The 21,003-nt window shown below is 43.2% G+C and overlaps 1 protein-coding gene across 2 annotated transcripts; it reads left to right on the forward strand.

The window, feature by feature from the left end:
- Positions 1-373: 373 nt before the first annotated feature.
- Positions 374-19,397, forward strand: pcdh10b (protocadherin 10b). Of its 2 annotated transcripts, none has more exons than XM_084353058.1 (5): positions 374-3,465; positions 4,307-4,365; positions 4,588-4,694; positions 14,125-14,282; positions 17,985-19,397. In XM_084353058.1, exons 1-5 carry the CDS (start codon positions 952-954, stop codon positions 18,036-18,038), a joined length of 2,892 nt encoding a protein of 963 aa, XP_084209184.1. In that variant the 5' UTR covers positions 374-951; the 3' UTR covers positions 18,039-19,397. The 2 variants fall into 2 exon arrangements, with proteins under 2 accessions (XP_084209184.1, XP_084209185.1); XM_084353059.1 differs by having other exon boundaries at positions 374-3,300.
- Positions 19,398-21,003: the final 1,606 nt, after the last annotated feature.

Genomic DNA, 21,003 nt, shown 5'->3' on the forward strand with positions numbered 1-21,003 from the left:
GAGGCTTACACAGGCCCTGCCACCGCGTCAACAAGTCCCCCACTCAGCCTAATTACACACTGGTTCATTACATGATGCGCTTTACATCACAGGTAGGTGGCGGTTTGGCAACTGATGGGTTAAAGTCATGACTGTCCAGCCTCGACGTTCCCTATCCCTCTTTTCTTTTACGTCAGATATATTAAAGAGAGGACAGTCCGAGCTGATGGGAGGTAGAGAGAGATAGAGAAGCAGTGAGGGAGACATGGGCGGAGCGCACGTTGAGAGGCAACCCAGCTGTCCAATCAGGAGAGAGCCCTCCGCATGATTTACAGCCGCGGGGGCTGCGAGGGGAGGCGCGATGCGGGAAAAAGCAAATAGCTGAGTGAACGGCGTCAGTGTGGAGTGGAGTGGAGGTGACCGCAGTGAGGGAGCAGGGTTCCAGGAAGAGACACAGAGGCAGAGCAGCAAAGAGGAAAAGTCCCGCACTCATCCTCTGATCAGGGGCCATCACAGACAGAAGAAGAGGAAAAGAAAAAGCATCTTTTCTTTTTTTCTTGTATGGATTATAAATTGTTTTTTCCCAACTCCTCTCCAGATTGGTCTCATCACTTCAGCAGCACTGCGCTTCACTGGAATGTGCGCTGTAGCCTCCTCGGGACGCGTCTGAGAAGCAGCACGGCGGAGACAGAAGAGAAGAAAGCTTCTGCAACCAGCAAAACTCCTTTAAAATATCAACATGCCTCTCTTTTAATTGGACTGATTTCTCCGGACGCCTCAAACATTTTTGGAGACTTTTACGCATTTTGGAGACTTTTGCCTCCCGACTCAATGGGTGATATAAATTGACATTTTGTCATTAACAGAGGATAATATCATTTATAATCTCTGTTTTGTTTTTATTGTTTTGCTTTGTTTTTTTTTGTTGTTGTTGTTGTTTTTTTTTTTTACCCAAGTGCACTTTTTCCGGCGATGATTGTGCTTTTGATCATCCTGTGCATCACGGATGGAGTGTTCTCTCAGATACGCTACTCTGTGCCGGAGGAGGCGGACCATGGCACCTTGGTGGGGAATATCGCCGAGGACCTGGGACTGGACCTTACCAAACTGGCGTCCCGCCGCTTCCAGGTGGTGCCCAGTTCTCGGACACCGTACCTGGAGGTGAACCTGGAGAACGGCGTCCTGTTCGTTAGCGAAAAAATCGATCGGGAGCAGATTTGCAAGCAGAGCGCCAGCTGCCAGCTCAACATGGAGGTGTTCTTGGAGAACCCGCTGGAGCTGTTTCGGGTCGAAATCGAGGTGGTGGACATTAACGACAACCCCCCCAGCTTCCCGGAGACAGACATCACGGTGGAGATCTCAGAGAGCGCCACTCCGGGTACCCGTTTCCCCCTGGAGAGCGCATTCGACCCGGACGTGGGCTCTAACGCTTTACGCACGTACGATATCACCACAAACAACTACTTTTTTCTGGACGTGCAGACCCAAACGGACGGAAACAAGTTCGCGGAGCTGGTCCTGGAGAAGCCGCTTGATCGAGAGCAGCAGGCGGCGCACCGGTACGTGCTGACCGCGGTGGATGGCGGGCAGCCTCCCCGGACAGGCACCGCGCTGCTGGTGGTCAAAGTGCTGGACTCGAATGATAACGTGCCGGTGTTTGACCAGCCAGTTTACACGGTGAGCCTCTCGGAGAACGCACCGGTGGGCACGCTGGTCATACAGCTGAACGCCACCGACATGGACGAGGGATTAAACGGGGAGATAGTTTACTCCTTCAGTAACCACATCTCCAGCCGCGTAAAGGACCTGTTCAGCATAGACCCGCGCACCGGACGCATCGAGGTGCGCGGAGAGGTGGATTTCGAGGAGAGCAGCTTGTATCAGATCTTCGTCCAGGCCAAGGATCTGGGGCCAAACGCCGTCCCCGCGCACTGCAAAGTGCTGGTTAAAGTCACCGACCTGAACGACAATGCGCCAGAGATCACCTTCAGCACCGTCACCGAGTCGGTGAGTGAGAAGGCGGCTCCCGGCACTGTCATCGCGCTGCTGAGTGTGACGGACAGGGACGCGGAGGAAAACGGACAGATTCACGTGGAAATCCTCGGTGACGTCCCGTTCAAATTAAAATCCTCGTTCAGGAATTACTTCACCATAGTGACCGACGGGCCGCTGAACCGGGAGCAGCTCGACTCCTACTCCGTGACTGTGGTTGCGCGCGATAAAGGGACGCCCTCGCTCGCCACCAGCAAGTCCATTCGAGTCCAGGTGTCCGACGAGAACGACAACTCGCCCACATTTACGCAGCCCATATATGATGTGTATGTGACAGAGAACAACGTGCCGGGAGCGTACATACACGCTGTGACGGCCCTGGACCCGGACATCGGGCAGAACGCGCTCATCTGCTACTCAATATTAGAGTGTGACATACAGGGCATGTCGGTCAAAACCTACGTGTCCATCAATGAGGAGACGGGCTATCTGTACGCACTCAGGTCCTTTGATTATGAGCAGCTGAAAGATTTCACATTCATGGTGCAGGCCAAAGACGCGGGCACCCCGGAGCTCTCCTCTAACGCCACGGTCAAAGTCATCATCGTGGACCAGAATGACAACCCGCCCCAGGTTCTGGCTCCCATAGGGAAGAACGGTACAGCCAGGGAGCCGCTGCCCCGCTCAGCTGAGCCGGGCTACCTGGTGACCCGCATCGTGGCTATGGACGCTGATGACGGCGAGAACGCGCGGCTGTCCTACAGCATCCAGAGGGGCAACGAGAACGGCATGTTCAGGATGGACTGGAGGACAGGTGAGCTCCGGACGGCGAGGCGGGTGTCGCCCAAGCGGGACCCCCACCAGCTGTATGACCTGCTGATCGAGGTGAGAGACCACGGCCAGCCGCCTCTGTCCTCCAGCGCCAGCGTCCTGGTGATGCTGGTGGACAGCGTGGCTGAAGGCCGGGGAGGCGGGGACCGGGGAGGCACCGCTAAGGGGAAAGAGGGCACACTGGACCTCACCCTCATCCTCATCATCGCCCTCGGCTCTGTCTCCTTCATCTTCCTCCTGGTCATGATCGTGCTGGCCGTGCGCTGCCAGAAGGACAAAAAGCTCAACATTTACACCTGTCTGACCAGCGAGTGCTGCCTGGGCTGCAGCTCCTGCTGCTCGCGGCAGGCCCGGGCCCGCAAGAAAAAGCTCAGCAAGTCGGATATCATGCTGGTGCAAAGCGCTGGCAGCGTCAGCGGGGCCGGCACGGCTCAAGTCCCCGTGGAGGAGTCAGGGAGCTTCGGCTCCCACCACCAAAACCAGAACTATTGCTACCAGGTATGTCTGACTCCAGAGTCTGCCAAAACCGACCTCATGTTCCTAAAGCCGTGTAGTCCATCTAGGAGCACAGACACCGATCACAACCCGTGCGGGGCCATAGTGACAGGGTACACAGACCAGCAGCCTGACATCATATCAAATGGCAGCATTTTATCAAACGAGGTAAGAGTCCCTCTCATACCTACGGTGTAACCCTCCTGCTCAGAGACCCTCAGCATGTCTAAACACATGAAGCCTGCCTCCTTAAATACAGCCCCACATGACACATACAAAACAGTTTCATTCAGGGGCCATTTCCATTTCCTCATTTCCTTTTTTTTAAACCTCACCTTAGTGTAACGCAGATGTGCCACAACATTATCTGCATTATTTCAGGAATCCAAGCAAACAGTGATCAGGCTGCTGCAGCTGACATGTTGTCTGCAGCAGCCTGACCGCCCAGTGATCGCATGTTGATGTTGCAGTCTTCAAAATGGAAAAAAAAAAAAAAAATCTGCATTGAGAAGTGTATAACAACATGTATGGTGGCCCAGAGGCTGCTGGCTGCTGTGTGTGTGTGTGTGTGTGTGTGAGACCCTGTCCCTGGGGAGAGGTGCATTCATATTAAGCAAACTGGTCACAAAGTTGCTGAGTCCACCAGAACAAAAATGCATGTCTTGGCTGTGCCAGCCTGAATAGGTGCGTTACTTCATCTTGCGCCATGGCAACATAAACAAAATACCCCCCTCACACACACACACACCCTCCTCGTGGGAAAGCTCACCTCCTCAAACACACACTCCTCACCACAGAGTGACATGTGTAGTGGCTGAACACAGCTCAGGGAGGCTAACGTCGACATGGAACTGTGTGGGTTGCATCCTTTCCTGCTCAATGGTGCTGATGTTTTTCTGTGCTAATCTAGCTGCTCATGCAACACACACACACACACACACACACACACACACACACACACACACACACACACACACACTAAAACTGAAAACTACCTCTTCTCTTTCAGACCAAACACCAGCGAGCTGAACTCAGCTACCTGGTTGACAGGCCGAGACGTGTCAACAGGTAAATATGGAAAGAGCCTGTCGCTGCAGCCTCTCTGCTGCTCCCTCTGCCATAAACCTCTTATCTGTCGACTGCCTCTACATTACTGTGATGATGCTCTCCATGATGAGATGGGATCAGAAAGATTAGACAGGGGCTGGAATAATCACAACTGCTATTAGATGAAAACAGCAAAATGCAGAAAAAAACGAGGCCCTGATGTTATTTCCTCTGTGGTTACAGCTCGGCATTTCAGGAGGCAGACCTGGTCAGCTCTAAAGACAGTGGTCACGGAGACAGCGAGCAGGGAGACAGCGACCACGACGCCACCAACCGAGGCCACTCCTCTGGTAAGAGCTGGCTTTGCTGTCACTGTATGAACCGCTTTATTCTCTGCGACTTTATTTGATTTCTTTTAAGCGGCACGCTCAGAGGGCGAATCGATGGCCCTATGGCTTCCGTAGGACTGGAGCTGGCATTGCTGATTAGCATGTGGTTACTATGCCGTGCGTGTCCAGGAGCGGATCATTGGCCGACTCTTCCAGCCCATTGTGTAGGTTGGAAAAAAATGAAAGCTCGTTTTAATAAGGGCGAAACATCACACACAGCTGGAGTCAGCACCACCAGAGACGTTCCAGCGCGTCAGACAATCAGCTTTTATGCTGTTGCTGTTGTTCTTGGAGACGTTCTGATTTCTCTCTCGTGACATGCGGCTCGTGACTTCCTGTCATCCCTAAAAAAAAAAAAATGAACAAGAAGATAAAAAGCTCGGGATGGCTGGTAACACAATAAGACGCTCTCCCGGAGAGCTGCCTCCGAGTACTCGCCCTTTATTGGAACACGACTCTTAATATTTGTTTTTGTCTTTTTCTGACACATGGTGATTTCATGTCGGCGGGCAGAAAGCAAACCCCGCCACTGTTGTTTGTAAATATGTGGCGGTGTTAATGATGAGCCCGCTCCCTGCGAGCTTGGTCACTTGGTGCTGGAGACCATTCAATGAGACGCGCTGGGCTTTTTAATGAGGCCTCACTCACACTGGAGTGCTGGGAAGCGGACCAAATAGGTTGTGGCCATAGCAAACAACACAGCCGATTCATTCGTTCATTAAATTAATTAACTCTCACACTGCACTCCCTCCGTACTTCTCTTTCTCCTCCCCTCCTCCCTGGCCACATTCTTCCAGACCCATTCTCCTTTTTTTTTCCTTTTCTTATCTTACTTTCCTAAAGGAACCCATCTGAGTTCATACAATAGGGCCCCACTGAGTTATGAATGCTGGTTTTATGTCTCCATTCAGTGGCGAGCTTTCTTTGGACAGAGCCTGTCATCATGTCTGGTCGCTCGCAGCAGGGCCTCCTTGCCGTGCCAAATGGAGCTTGCCTGCCACTTCCACTGTCTCTCCAGTAGGCCTAGATGGGTTACAAAGACCTCCGTTAACAGAAGCACTTCGAGCGGAACCCCCGTCCTGCCACCGCAGCCCCTGTTTTAGCTCTAATAAGCTCAGATTTAGAGATTCAGGGCTGCTTCGCACGGCTTTTTCACCACAGTAGAACATTTTCACTTCTTCTAATCGAGACTGAGCCAGCCGCTTTATGTGGACGGACCTGTCCTATTTCAAGTGCATTAGTGTGTAATTTGAATGCTGCTAGCCAGAGTTCATGTTCTGATCATCGAACAAAATAAGCCAAAGCTGACAAATGTTAGATGTCATTACACGAGCAGCTGGACAAGAACCTTGTCTAAATAAAAGTAATGTGATAAAAGAAAACGTGAAAATGCTGTGTAGGAAACGGTCTATTAGGTGTATACATCTATTGAGGTGTGTTCCACAGAAAATGTGAATTCATGAAGGAATATGCACAACACGAAACTTTGTTAAAACTAGACTTAAACAGGATGCCCCTGTACAGGAGTGGGTGGTGAATATCAGTTGCCTCAAATGATTTTCCATTTCAAGTTATGTTAATCAATTGAGCACATGCTAATTGCATCACAGTGTGATTCGTGCCCGGTTGAAAATCAAACCCTGAAACCGGATTATGAATCTGAGCAGACGATTGATTCCTGCTTTCCGCACGGACAGTTTTTGATACTCTGAACTGCAAACACACCTCAGTCGTATTAGGTTTTCTTTTTCGCCACTGTGGAACATGTTTATTTCCTGATCGGGACAGGTCAGCCAGGTGCTTTATGTCCAGTTTTCAGTATACCTGTTCATACAGTCCCACTCTCATATATGCAGCATCGTATGTCTAGTTGTGATGCAGTGGCAGGCCCAGCAAAACTTCACTGCTGACTTTGAGTACCCTTGGTGTGGCAAATTGGATACAGTTACTTTGTTGCAGAGTTATCAATCAGCTTAGTGCCTTTAAACAGATTATTTGCTGTGCATTAAGTCTTTGTTTGATTAGGATAATTGATAGCGTGGCTTAGTGTCCCGCAATTCTGCTCTCACAATGCAGAGAGAAGAACACAGGCTTTACTCTGTGTGTGCTAATTGAGTTTGTCAGCAACGACCACACTCGAAACACGCCCGTGTTTAATAAATGCTAATGTTAAATAAACACGTGTCCATGTCATCCATCACAATGGCGTGTTAGCCTCTTCCCTTGCATTTGACACATACATTTCTGCTGCTGGCTGCGTCACCGTGCCAACAATTTCTGCTTCGGGCTGTACGTTCTCTTGTTCCCTAATCAAAACCACTCAGTGTTTCCTCAAGGATGCACTTCAGAGAGTCCAGAATTCATCTGTAATGGTGAAACAACAAAATATATACATCCTACCATGCCACAAAGTTTATTTTGTTTGTTTTGTTTTTTTACATTTTTTTGATAAATTCAGTCAACTTTGCAGTGGAGCTCCAAATTCAAATGTGTAGATATATAAACATTATATTTAACATTATAAGTACTAAAACTGTTACTACTACTATGAATCAAACTGGTCACCTAGAAAAAAAGTGTTTATTTGACTGTTAACAAACAATGATCTATAAACATTATCCGGGTGACGATATTTACAAGCCTTCACAACTGCTTGATAAATATTTTATAAAGCATTTCCAGGGCTCCAGGATGCAATTATTTAGGTTGCACAGACGGCCAAAAATCTGTGAAATGCCACTAAACATTTTCATCGGTTGCACCAGTGCACCTGCTATCCAGCAGGTCAGATTAAAAATTGTATACAAATATTTTTTTAACAAACACAACTGCATGTGCGATTGCCTCTGAATAAATATTAAGCCGACAGTGGGATTTTATAAACATCTTGCACACGTGTGTTGTACAGTGCATTTCTTTGTGTGTGCATGCATGTGTGAGACTGCACCCTATACTCCTTTATATTCAATGCACGTTAACGAGAGGACTTGTGAGACATCACATCCTTAAACATAGTTCTCTTCATTTTGAATTGGGCTTATTATTATTTGTTCTATCATAATAAAACGCTGCGGTACCTGCGGCTGGGCCCTAAATCAAGAAAACATTAATCTGATCCTTTGTTCATGTTTACGATCATTTACAGAATTTGTGAAGAAACTAACTTGGATGCACTTAAATAATGTGCTGGTGCTCCTAAATGAAAAGGTGAGTGGTGGAACAAAACTCAGATCATAACTGAAGTAGGAATGAAAATAACGTATTACAAAACCAAGTCAAATTCCCCATTCTAAATGTGACTCATTAAGCAGAACTATGAGTGGCTGTGCAAGCCGTAATTTATTCTGTGCCTCTCACATACATTTATTGTAATTTCATACAAATCTGCTTTCACTCTCGTATTCATGTAATTTTCCCTAAATTACCATCACTCACTTATACAGTTTTCTTTTTGTGTTTCATATACGCGTTTTTCACTTTGCAATATAGTTGCATTTTATATATAGAAATGTTATGTAGCCTATGAACTGTCTCACTTTATACACACCTGTAATGTATGGAAGAGGATAATTAATTAACATATGAGAGGATAGTGGAAGCACATGACAGGTCATTCACTGTGCTGTGCTTGGCTAAGAAGCTGGAAACGTTCTTGTCCAGGTACCATTCAGCATTTATAATTGAATTATCAGTGATAAATTACATAACATTAAATGCATCACATGTATGCATTTGAGTCATTTTAATGTTGCAGCTGATCAAAGTGGAACTTATTTTTAACTCACCAGTTTTATCCATAACAAGTCTTCACATTACATACAACCTTCATATGTTTCATACATTATGTAAAATCTTGGCATTCAATGCACCAAGTATAATGAGTAAAAAGTATAAGTAGCATATGATTGAAATGTTTTAGCAACATAGCTCAAAATTACACTTTCAGTAAGAGCCTGACCGTTTTTGGTACCAATGCCAATACTGCTATTAGGGAGTAAAGAAATTCTGGTATTGATAAATCAGCCATGGGACTCATAGGTATCTAATGGAGGCAGGATATTTTACATTTTATCAATGAACTTTATTGTCCAAAAATGACATGTTCATTCGGCACATATCGAACAACATATGTGCCGATATGATATACCATGATCAATCGATAATACCAGCCCACTGACGTATCAGTCAGGCTCTACTAACAAAATACTTTATTAAATGAAAAGCAGACATCACAGAAACTTCACAAAGAGGAAACTGCAACCAGCTAATTTTACTTTATCAGTTATGCAAACTGTAATAGGTTTATTTTATTAAAAAAAGGCAATTTTCAACCATTACATTTTGTGATCCTAGCTAGTCCACACGTGAGGACTTCATCACGATTTTTTCTGCCACTTTCAACGGCAAGATTTTTTGCTGCTTTCTGAGTTAAAGGTCATTCTGTTCATTCTGTGATGGCGACATTTCCTTGTCAATTAAATCACAATGCTCATCATTTGTTGCTGGACCTTTTAGGACCACTTCTCTTCTCTTCCCTGATAGTCCCCTCAGGGACCCTGTTTCCAGTCCTGATACATGTGTAAAGTACATATTATCAATATAGCCAATGTCACGCACTTGGAGGAGATTAAGTCGAGGCGCTTATCCACTTTTCTATCCGGCCCTCCGCCCCCCAACTCCACTCCCATCTTTCCCTGCTGCCATGATGAATTCCTTCTTATGCCTGCAGTTCACGTTATCACCGTGGTAACAGCTCGCTGATCAGTAATTCATTTTTCAGACCTCTGCATACCAATTACCAAATGAAGGTTATTATCGAGACTTTTACGTTTGCCCTGTGCGAGCGGCGTGCAGAATGATAAGATGAGGCATCAGAAGTAACGAGGGTCAGCGCTCTTCAAGATCGCATTACCCTCCCCTCCCGCTGTCTGCTCGCTGGCCTCTCTGCTTGTTTTTGGCTTAGTGCAAGACATGTTGACACAGTTCTTTTTTGAAGAGGAGGACAGATACTGTACTCTGCAGCTGGACTAGGCCCACTGTTTGCTCTGAGAAAATTGTTGGTGAGCTACGCAGTGGAGAGATAAGGGCATTACCCACAACCTTTATTCACATTTTTAGCACGGCTCAAGCCGTGTTTGTGTGTGTGTGTGTGCGCAAAGGGTTCAATTTTATAGCAGAATTTTCCCTCTGACTGCCTAATGTCCCATCTAATATTGCCAAAATAACAAGAAAAATCAATATGTCTTGATCTGGCTTAGTGGCTGAAATTACTCACCCTGTCCCTCTGTCTCTCTCTGAGAATGTATATACGAGTGTGTGCTTGAGTCTTATCTCGCTGACAGACTCTAAAATGCCCCATTTCCTGTTCCCATTTTGAGAATTAACACAGCATCCATTTTGTAATCTGTGTCCTCCTTCCACTTTGTTTTTTTTTTTTTTGCTCAGCACAATGCAGCGCTCCCTGCATTTCCAGGTGCACTGATACAGTATGTCAGCAACCAGCATGCATTCTGGTTGCTCCCCCTGTCAAGCGGTACAGTGAGTTGTTTCCTCCTGTGTAAGAGGCCGTATTAAAACATAATGTGATGGTGTATTTATGGCTTGTTGGTTAATATTTAATAAGAAACCCTCTCGTTAGGAGACTGGGCACTTTTCCAAGCTGCTAGTGATGGCAAGCCAAATTAATCCGCTTTGTAACAAAAGCAAATTCCCCCTTTGCTGACCGCTACAGACACACACAACAAAACACACGGGCACGCGCGCACGCACGCACGCACGCACGCACGCACGCACGCACACACACACACACACACACACACACACACACACACACACACACACACACACACACTACTTACTGGGACAGCAGCAGTCTTAGCCTAATCAGTCTGTATTCAGAGAGATTAGCAGCAGATAGCCCTCGCTGGACAGTTCAGATTGTAGCCCCAAACAGCGACTCAGACACACATACAAAACAAGCGGATTTAGGTTTCAAAATACATGCATACACAGGATCTAGGCCCGACTGCAAAAAACATATGGGGCAATGAAAACACAATTTGGCTTAAGGCTTACACTCGGCCTAAATAGCTGCACTGAACAGCTAACGGCGCTACTAAGTGTTCTGCTTTGCTCCCTGACAAAAGGTGATTCTCGCACTTAGAATTGCAGTCATTACAAAGCATCACAAATAATTACTCCACATGAAAGCAAACATGCTCAAACTGGTTTTCAGCTGTACCTGTGACCAGCCTTTCACAGAGGACAATAGGTTTAGTAAACGGGGTGAGAGTGAGGGCCCAGGACAGGGGCAGGCTGGGTAATCCAATACCATTGAGTTTGTGGTTCACTTAATCTAATGCCCAAGCTAAAGAGAGCACAGCAATGTGCTGGCAATGGCTTTAAAGACTGCACCCACCTCCCTATAACACACACACACACACACACACACACATATACATACACGCTTTTGCTGTGCAATAGACATTTCACCATATACTATATATTTACATATTTTTATACGTGCATGTTGCCACATGTAAATGACATCATCCAATGACCTTTGATGCTTTGCATCTGATTTATGTATTTGAGGTCATAGTGTTGTACAACAGGCAGTATGTCTGGCAAGCCAAACACTGTGTATTTTCTTGACAACTGAACATTTTTGCAACCAATTAAGATGCACATGTTGGGAAATTAAATTGACAGAAACTGATGGATGAATAACCAAATATGTCTGAATGCATTGATTAAACAGTTTTACAACTTAATGGCTTCAGTATATTTAAAATCCTGGCTTTGCTCCTGCACTTGAATGTTTTCCCTACATAAGCTCCTTTAGAACAGGGAAAGGCACAAACATTTTGATGTGGCATCACCCCTGTATAACTTCAGTGTGTATAGCACTAAAGAAATTGTATTATCATCTTCATCATTAAATTAATTTAGTGTGAAGACTCAGAGGTGCTGACAACAGTGAGCCAGATTAACCTTAATTTTTACATAGATAGATTTTTTTTACTTTTTGTAAAACTGGAGCCTTCAGTCAGTCAGTCCATTATTCAACAACAATTTCAGCTTCTTAAGTAAGTGCAAGAAATCTGCCTGATTCAAATGCAAATTAACTTTTGTCAGTTATAATTTCTTTGATTGCAGCAATCTGCTACTGTTTGGTTTGAAGATTCTGCCACTTCAGAAAGCATCCAAGAAACAAAAGAACCTGCTTCACAGCATCTCACCCATTGGCTGAAGTAATTCTTCTTTAAAGGTCTTAAATGCTGAATGAGTCTTTCAAAAGTAGTTGTAAAATATGTTGCATTTACAAAAATGTAATGCTTTGCAAAACCGATATTCTCGCTTTGAAAACAGTTTTTAAATAGAGTGCTTACTAAGGGACTGCAGACGTATCAATGCCACAACGTAAAAATGTTCCATTACAAATCAAATTCCTGAGTTCAAAATTTCATGTACTTTCAAAAAGATGTGTAGTACCTTGAATAGTAAGAGTGAAAGGACTGTAAAATGCCCTCTTGTTAAGGGAATCAAATGGAAATCCAAATAAAGTACAAGTATGTCCCATCTGTATTCAAGGAAAGCACTTGAGAAAATACTTTCTTTTCTTTATTCTCAAATATGATTTTCCTGAGAAGAGTTTTGCTACTTATCATTATTTTTTTTAAATAGCCATTCACCATTCTCTGTGCTTATGGCAGAACCTCTGTGTGTCTTGTCAGTATGGTAATGTCTGCCACCACTTTTCAACATAAAGTGATGCCCTTGAACATTTCCCTGGCCCAATAAGGCTATTTTGATTGACACTCCTCATTCTTCTTTGTTCTTACATAAGACCCTGGATATCTCAAACTCTGGACATAATCTGTAGGAACTGTACATTCACTGTGTGCTTTCATAATAACCAATCTCAGTAATACTTAAAACCATCATGAATAAATGCATTTATAGTTAGTTTACTTTAAGTAATAGTTATTTGACTTTTACGTTTATAATACTTTGTAAATGGTTGATATAGACTGTGTAGTTCTTCTGTAAACATTATTTGGATGGACATTATACAGTTGAAATACACATTTATAAACCTTTATAATTCCTTAACCCTATAAAAGCTGAGGCGGCCCTCAACAGGCTGCAGGAGATTGTTGTTTACACGATCCTGCTTAATCCAGTATAATGTTCAAAATAGTGATTAACTCGCAGAGAAATTTAAATCAATCTAAAATAATAACCTTAATAGCTGAGCATCCTTACTGCTGCAAAAACAATTAGCAGCAGTAAGTTTAGGCTCTCGTCTCCCACTGTATCATGTTGTACACGAGTGATGACATCATTATGTTACGTGACATGCAGCGGTGCCTGTGAGTGATGGAAGGGGAGCAGAGAAACAGGTTGATAGTTGTCAGTCTCAGAGACTCAGAGAAACAGTCAGAGTAGGTTGTTTTGATTCTAGTGTATTTTGTAGTTGTGAGCATTTTCAGCATTTGAAGATACTCGGAAATAACATCACAGTAAGCAAAAATACCAATGTAGGCACTTGGGAAATATTTCTATTGTTGATGAGACCACCAAAACACGGTCTTCACTCTGCTCATGAAAACGAACATATCTCAAAAACTAAAATGTGTACATACTTCAAATACGTTGTAGAGTGTTAAGAAATGGATTGTTCATATTTGAATTGAGAAATCTTTTGGCTCATATGCTTTGTGTTTTTATTATGTAAAATTTGGTGAAAAAACATCATTGATTTTAGTTAAATACTTATATTTTATTAATGTTTATTGATTTACATAACATTTTAGTTTAGGTTGTACAGATTTCTGATTTCTGTTGCACAGTTCAAAGAGTTTAACACACGGTTTGTAAAGCATTTGATTGTTAGTCAACAGTGAAACAGTTGAGGGCTGCGATATGGTTTGTAAAGGAAAATGTGTAATGTAGAAGTAATGAGTAACTGTGGTTGTTAAATAAATGTAGTGGAGTAAAAAGTATAAAGTAGCATCAGGTGTTTCAAAGCTGGGTAGATATTGTACATTATTAAATCCTATTTTTTCACAGACTTTAGAAAGCAGAACCAAAACTCCCATGAGTCTTTGTTCCGCAGTTCTTTGTGTGTGTGTGTGTGTGTGTGTTATCAGCTGGGTTTTTCTATCCATTGTGCAGTTGGCTTTGATCTTAATGATGGTGAAACAAAAAGCCCCGACGTGAAGAATCAAAGCGTAGGTTGCATAAATACATACTGTGAAAGTCAGATGGAGTTATTTGTGTAATGTCTCTGTGTGTGAATATGTGCAGGTGTCATGTTTCCAGTGCTAAAGACTTAAACACCCTTCTCATGTATTTCTCCTCCCTCCCTCACTTCTGTCATGTACAGGGGCCGATCTGTTCTCTAACTGCACAGAGGAGTGTAAGGCCCTGGGCCATTCTGATCGCTGCTGGATGCCCAGCTTTGTGCCCTCCGACGGGCGCCAGGGCCCAGACTACCGCAGCAACCTCCACGTGCCCGGCATGGACTCAGTACCGGACACAGAGGTATTTGAAAGCCCCGAGCAAACAGCTAATCAGTCATTCTCCACCTTTGGCAAAGAGACGCCTCTCAGTCACCAACACCTCCACCACCACCTCCACCACCACCACCTTCTCAAACATCATCCCCTCAGCCATCACCAGGGCTCCCTAGAGAGGAAAGAGTTGGAAGCATTTCTGCCTAGCTCCAGAGCACCTTATAAACCAGCCTATTTAAGTGAGTATTGTGGCCGTCCTGCTCTCTGATCTGCTCATCGAATTAGGTGGAAAAAAGACATCTCAAATTAAATTTTCTCCCTGGATTGGTTGGTGGAAGGAAGTGTGAAATTCAGGTCTGACCCCTCTTCTGTCGGCGCTCTTGTCAGAGTGTTTAACTAACTCCTTCCTCTTTCTCAAGCATCCCCATTATCTCCGACTGTGATGAGTGCGTGCTTATACACACACACACACACACACACACACACACACACCCACACACACACACACACACACACACACACAAACCTCCAGCAGTAATTGGCCTGTGGGCCTTTCTAAATTACGCATGCCAAAAGCAATTGTGATCTAATGTTGCTCTGATGTGGGTGGAGATGTTAGTACTAAGGTTCTGTCACATTATGGAAAAATGGCTGATGTAATATAAGAGACACTGAAAATGGCTGTTTTCAACCAGTGAAGAAGGAAAATAGCAGGCTGTGTGCTCGACAGCTCATTCTCATTCGGCGGACGTCACTGCGCTGGAGCAGGGATGAAAAAACAAAACAAGTTTTTGATAATTGAGGAGAGAAAAAAAAGGAAAAGGCACATTTCCCAAGGAATTACTGTTTCTAAACTCTCATTCAAGGGCCACAAAGAGATACATCCTCAATCACTGCAATTTGGTGATAATGCTTAATTATAATTTTGTCAAGCAGTGCCTGAAGAGGCCCCCTCTCTCATCATCCGACACAGCTAGCTGGAATTATCAAACTGTCAGAGCACCGCTGCTTCCTTAGTGCCGTCATTTAAAACCACAGCATGCTGTTAGGAACAGCAGGATTTTTTTTCCATTTAATTAATGTTTTATTCATTTGCTATGCTTTTTTACATTCTGGATCAAAAAGCTATATCCAAGCAACCAATTGCTCACATTATAATTTCTTCATAAAAGGCTGTCTTCTAGCACACTGCGGCGTTCTCACAGAGAATAATCATCAGGTTCGCTCCGACATTACATTAACTCTTTCATGCAAGAATAATTCGATCACAAAGTAATAATTTTTTTAATGTTTGTTTTCACTCTCAAACAAGTGAAAAATCATGCAGATAAGTTTTTTTTCACTATCTGTTAACCTGAAGGCGTTTTATGAACGTACAGTGCAGTGATCCTGCAGTCACTGTTAAATCCTAACATTCTCTGTAAACCAGAGCTAAAACTTTTTCAACTAAATAAGATGCTAGAAATACTTTGATCTAGATTATATATATTTTTTGTCCTTTTTTTATTTTTTATTTTTTGTAGCTGCGACTGAATATACAGTAGATCTGTTCACTTCAGTGGATGTTATGCACCAAATCTGTTCTGCCTATTGAGTCTACATTTAGATCAAATCTAATCTACCTATTTTATGTTGCTGCTTAATTGAACTATTAAATAAACAATTTGAATTCAACAAACACAAAGTAAGGCAAACTCTAAATAGGCAGAGCATACGGAATATGACAAAGAGATACAGGATAATAATCGACCTGAATTGTGGACAAGGCTCTGGGGGTTCGTCACTTGGTGGTTGGAACACGGTACTCCAACTAAAACAGTTAAAATATACAAATAAAATATACAAATATCTGTCCATTACAGCAGTAATGTTTATGCAGAGTAAAGAACAAGCAATTAAAACAGCGAAAAAAGAAGAAATAAGAAAAAAGAATCAAGTTTAACAGTTCAGATGTGAGGTGATGCTTCTTAATTAAAACCATATGTCAAAATCATCTGAATGAATAGAAGAGAACATGTTGACTAATGCAGTAAACAGTGCAGTCACAATGCGCTTGTGAACAGTTTTATGAAAACAGAACATTCACTTGACTTCATATGAACATTATGTTGATTATGGGTTTCAGTTTATTGCAGCACTAATTTAGTTTAGCAGTGTAAGGTGAGGAATCATAAAATAAACAATATATAATTCATACTTATAAAATAAAATAAAATGGAATAATTCAATAACAGGCTGTGAAATGATGGTCAAAGTGTTGCCTATCACTAATAAATGGTACATTTGTAGTTATAGCTATAATAACACTTTAGTGAAAAGTCATTTGACTGTTAACAAACAATGAAATGCTTTGTAGGTTTATAAACATCAGCTGCAACTTTACAAAAAACTGCTGAATAAGGTTACAAGGCAGCTTTAAAGGATTAAAGGAGCTTCCTGCAAGGTTCATAAAGCATTTCAGTCCAATAACTTAGAACTAAAAATCACTTTAACTATAGATTTAACATTTATTAATGACGATTATTATAAAGTGTTACCAAAAGATATAATTATGAAAAAAAATAGTAACATTGGATTTTCGATTGACATCATTATTATTATTACATTGTGTATTTATTCTATTACATTGCTTTTTCAAATTTATGAAAAATAATAAATCTGTTTTGAAAATGTGAATCATGTCGACCTCATAAACTTGTCAGGCAACCAAACATCAAGCAGCAACCATGATAAAGGTTTCAAATTATTATTATTTCTGTGTTTTCCACTTTACGCTTGTCAGCCTTTGGTGTGAAGCACACTGTGTTTGCTGCTCTGCTTCTATTAGTTACCATGGATGTGCTTATTATGTGCTCGTGCTGCAGCACTCGAAGTGGAGGGCTCCTGATATCGCTGCGGTTCCCACGAACACCGCCACTCATTCCTCTTGCAAAGTAGATCACTGTGGCCCTTATGCTAATGAGTGTGGGGGCGGCAGCGAGGAGGTGGAAATTGGCAAAGAGGGAACAACAGTCAGAGAGAAGGCTGGGTGGGGAAGAGGAAAGCGGAGAGGCAAGAGGAGTGGAGTGGAGGAAGGGATAGAAAGATGGCACCGAGAGGCTGAAGCTTGCTAATCTGATCAAATGAGCCAGTGATACACAGAGACTCTTTGTCCCAGGGGGTGCAGGCCTGGGCCTGAGGTCAGGTCAGGGTGTGGTGCAGAGGGGGGGGGGCTGATGGCTAGAGCCCCGTGATTATAGTCATCAAACTCAGACACAGAGGCAGGAGACAGAGACGGGGAGGGGGCTGAATGAGAGGTTAGACTCTAGCCTTCCTCTTTTGTTGTTGCCCCAAATAAATTGGCCGTGTAATATTCACCAGCTCACCCCTCCAACGCTACTGCACCCCCCCCCCCCACACACACACACACACGCACGCACGCACGCACACACACACACACACACACACACACACACACACACACACACACACACACACACACACAGACATAGTCACATATCATCATATTATCCATGAGCCATTTCACAAGAGTGAATTGAAATAGCCCAGCTGAGATGTGAGACTTCCTACCCCTCGTCTTGCATGTGAACCCTGTAGTTCTGTGTGAATGAGGCCATTTACATGCTGTTTTTTTTTTTTTTCTCGTCATCCCTCTCACACAAACTTGACACCCCCCTACGCTTAAACAGACACACAACTAACCAGACTTTTTTTTCTCTGCTTCTTGCAGCGAGGAAAGGGGTTTGCTAGCTCCTTCCGCGTGGACATACCGGAGACCGCGTGACTTTGCACAATCACTCCTCGATGACCAAGGCTACAAAAAAAGCATCAAGTTTTCAACTTTTATTTCCCTCCCTGCCCTCATCCCTCCTCACCCAACAAAAGAATAAACATGAAAACACACTTGACTACACACTATATAAGGATGACCCCCTTTACGAACTAAGAGTTCCATCCTTTCGGGAAATCTTGGAGCACTGCCGGGCCTCGGAGGCACCCCACACTCGGGATTAGGAGTCGACACGGGGGAGGGGGTTAGGATGGATGGGTGCAGGCAGGTAGAGGGATCGCCTTACCAGAAGGACTCCATTGTCTCAGCAGGACTGAGAAACTAACAGAGGAGGAGGAAGGACACTGACGGCAGAGAGATAAAACTGGACACTGATCTCTCTGTCCTTTTCCAATCTGTGTGTGCCTGTTTACAGCACTGATGTATACATCTTTAAGGAAAATAAAACGAGACGAGGACAATTATGTGTATTGAAAGACAAATCGAAAACTAGAGCCACCCAGAGAAACCGCCACTGAGCCCTTTAGGCGTTTGTACTCGCTGAGAGGCGCCAAATTGTACAGGAGAATCTTTGTGCATTTAAAAATGCAATACCACTGTTTTAGATTTTTCTATTCTGTTCGTGTGGTCAGGTGTCTATTACGATCTTACGATCTACTTCAAACTTTGTAAGAAAAGATTGTGGGCAAAATATTTTTTTATTATTATTTTTTGTTATTCTTTTTCTTTTCTTTGCATTTTCAGTTTCTTTTTTGCTTTGAGTTTGGTTTGTTCACCTTATCGTGGGCTCGACTTGGCCCACATTTTCCTGATTCTGAGACATCAAGTAGTTTCTATCATGTGTGAGAAGTGTTTACTGTACTCTTTTAAAAAGTTTCAAGCTGAATATAAAACTCTATATATAAATCTATCTATCTACTTGTTCTGAAGGAGTGCTTTTTGTTTGCTGGGTTCCACATTCTGATTCAGAGGTTTGACTCTTGTTTAAGTGCCCCTGAAAAAGGCTTTTTGTTTTTCCCAGTGGGGAGACATGAAGAGAGACAGAACAGCCTTAGCAGATGTAAAACTCAAGTTCTCATTATTTGACATTATTTCATTTTTTTCCACTTTTGGATATTGGTATAGATTATGTCTATAAATAAAAAGGAGGTAACAATTTAGATTGAAATCCATGGTAATTCTGTGTCATTGTAACCAAAACTTTAAGGATCCATTCATAAAGAAACAGAGCAAAAACGTGGCCAAATGCAAAAGGTGTTGTACACAGTGCAGTGGGATCCAGTATACATGCATTACTTTCTCACACAAACACACCAATATGCCAACAATAAACTGAAAAATGGTGAAACCAAAGGTCTTGTGTGCGTTTATTTTAATGGATATCTGGGTAGTGAAAGCAAAAGTCGGACTGAGAGTGAGATGAATTAAGAAATTCTCCTTCCTCTGTTTATGTCTCCACAGCTAAAGCTTTATGAGTTGATGAGAAACTGAATTTGATTTGACAGGTCGCAGTCTTTTCGTTTTTTTTTATTTTTTTTTTACAGTTTCCAAAAATCTGAATATATTCAGCCCCAGTGCTGTGAGGACGTAGTTTGTTAATGTTTTTGAAAAGAGCATTCTTAGAAAGTGGTGAAATATTGTCACAAATTGCTTGCAGTGGAAGAAAGTCAGTGCATTTACTTTCTGTACATTTTTGAGGTACTTGTGTATTTACTTTGATCCTACTTACATTTATTTGCCAGTTACACTTTTAAAGAATTTATATACAAATCACACGGGCTCACACATTTTCATGCATTGTAATTGTTTATAACAGTTCTGGTTGGAGATGTATGCAGACATATTCATGTAAAAGTTGTGCACTTCATATTTTGCATAGATAAGTGGAAAATCTAAAAGTATGACAGATTACTAGAATACTAACATGTAAACAATATCACAATATATACAGTCTGTGACCACATTGCAAACCTCTATTGTCACGTAAACCTGGAAATAATAAGAAAGTTCAAAATGTGAGTAATTATTGTTGTTTTTTTGAAGTTATTCTAATCAAATAGGAGCTTCGTCAGCATCAACTGTAGACTAACCCCATTGGTCACATCTCTGTTACCTGGTGTGTGTGCGCTGCTGTATTGTTCAGTCCTCCACATTTCATATCCCACTGGGAGCATTTCAGAGGCGGACCATCATGCCTGCCTGAAGTTGTTGACTTGTGCAGATTGTGTTTATGTCATCATTTCTCCTTGATGTTTGTGTGTCTATTGTGGTTGAGTAGGCCACATAGTTAAATAATTATTTGTCTGTTTTAAGTGTGTTTATTGTTAATATTTCCAACTTTCTTGCGCTGTAAATCTGAGTCGGCACAGGATGTTTTATTTTGAAAATTGACCGGATGCACTATGCCGTTCCGCTGTCTGACTTCCTGTCTGGTTCTGACGTGGCTGCTGTCCCGAAAGTCAAAAAGAAACTGGCTTTGTGTTCTCCACGGAGCAGAGGAGAGCTGACGCTGCTGAAACGTGCCGTGGCACAGCTGGTGGGAACACGAGAAGTGTCCAGTATCAGCTCCAGCGACCATAGCGCGGCTGTAATGGGGCTGTGACAGGTCCAGTGGAACCTGGGGGCGAGGTTCCTAAGGGGGCAGTGTATGGAACTCTAAAATGCTTCACAGAAACTGGATCAGTTGTATCCAAAACACAATCGGGCAGAGCCAAAGTGACCACGCCATCAGAAGATCAATACATCAAACAATCAATTTGATCAATGAAGAACACAAAGCGTCCAATCAGCACAGGGTAGCCTGCAGGAAGCACATCCCTCTGGTCAATTCTGCTCTAATCACACATCTCTCTAATGTAACGAATTTACAACCCATAGCCTTTTATGTGTTCCTGGATAAGCATGATGTTTCTTCTTCTGCAAGTTAAAAGGACCATAGACTTGTGTGATGACCCGCGGG

The sequence above is a fragment of the Pagrus pagrus genome (genome assembly GCF_965226575.1).
Source record: "Pagrus pagrus genome assembly, chromosome: 5".
In the NCBI taxonomy this organism is placed as follows: Eukaryota; Metazoa; Chordata; class Actinopteri; order Spariformes; family Sparidae; genus Pagrus; species Pagrus pagrus.

Excerpts from the sequence above, each read along its gene's own strand:
- pcdh10b (XM_084353058.1), top strand. The coding sequence starts at position 952 with ATGATTGTGCTTTTGATCATCCTGTGCATCACGGATGGAGTGTTCTCT. Across the intron at positions 3,466-4,306 it reads GCAGCATTTTATCAAACGAG|ACCAAACACCAGCGAGCTGA; the intron begins GTAAGAGTCCCT and ends CTTCTCTTTCAG. Across the intron at positions 14,283-17,984 it reads ACTCAGTACCGGACACAGAG|CGAGGAAAGGGGTTTGCTAG; the intron begins GTATTTGAAAGC and ends TGCTTCTTGCAG.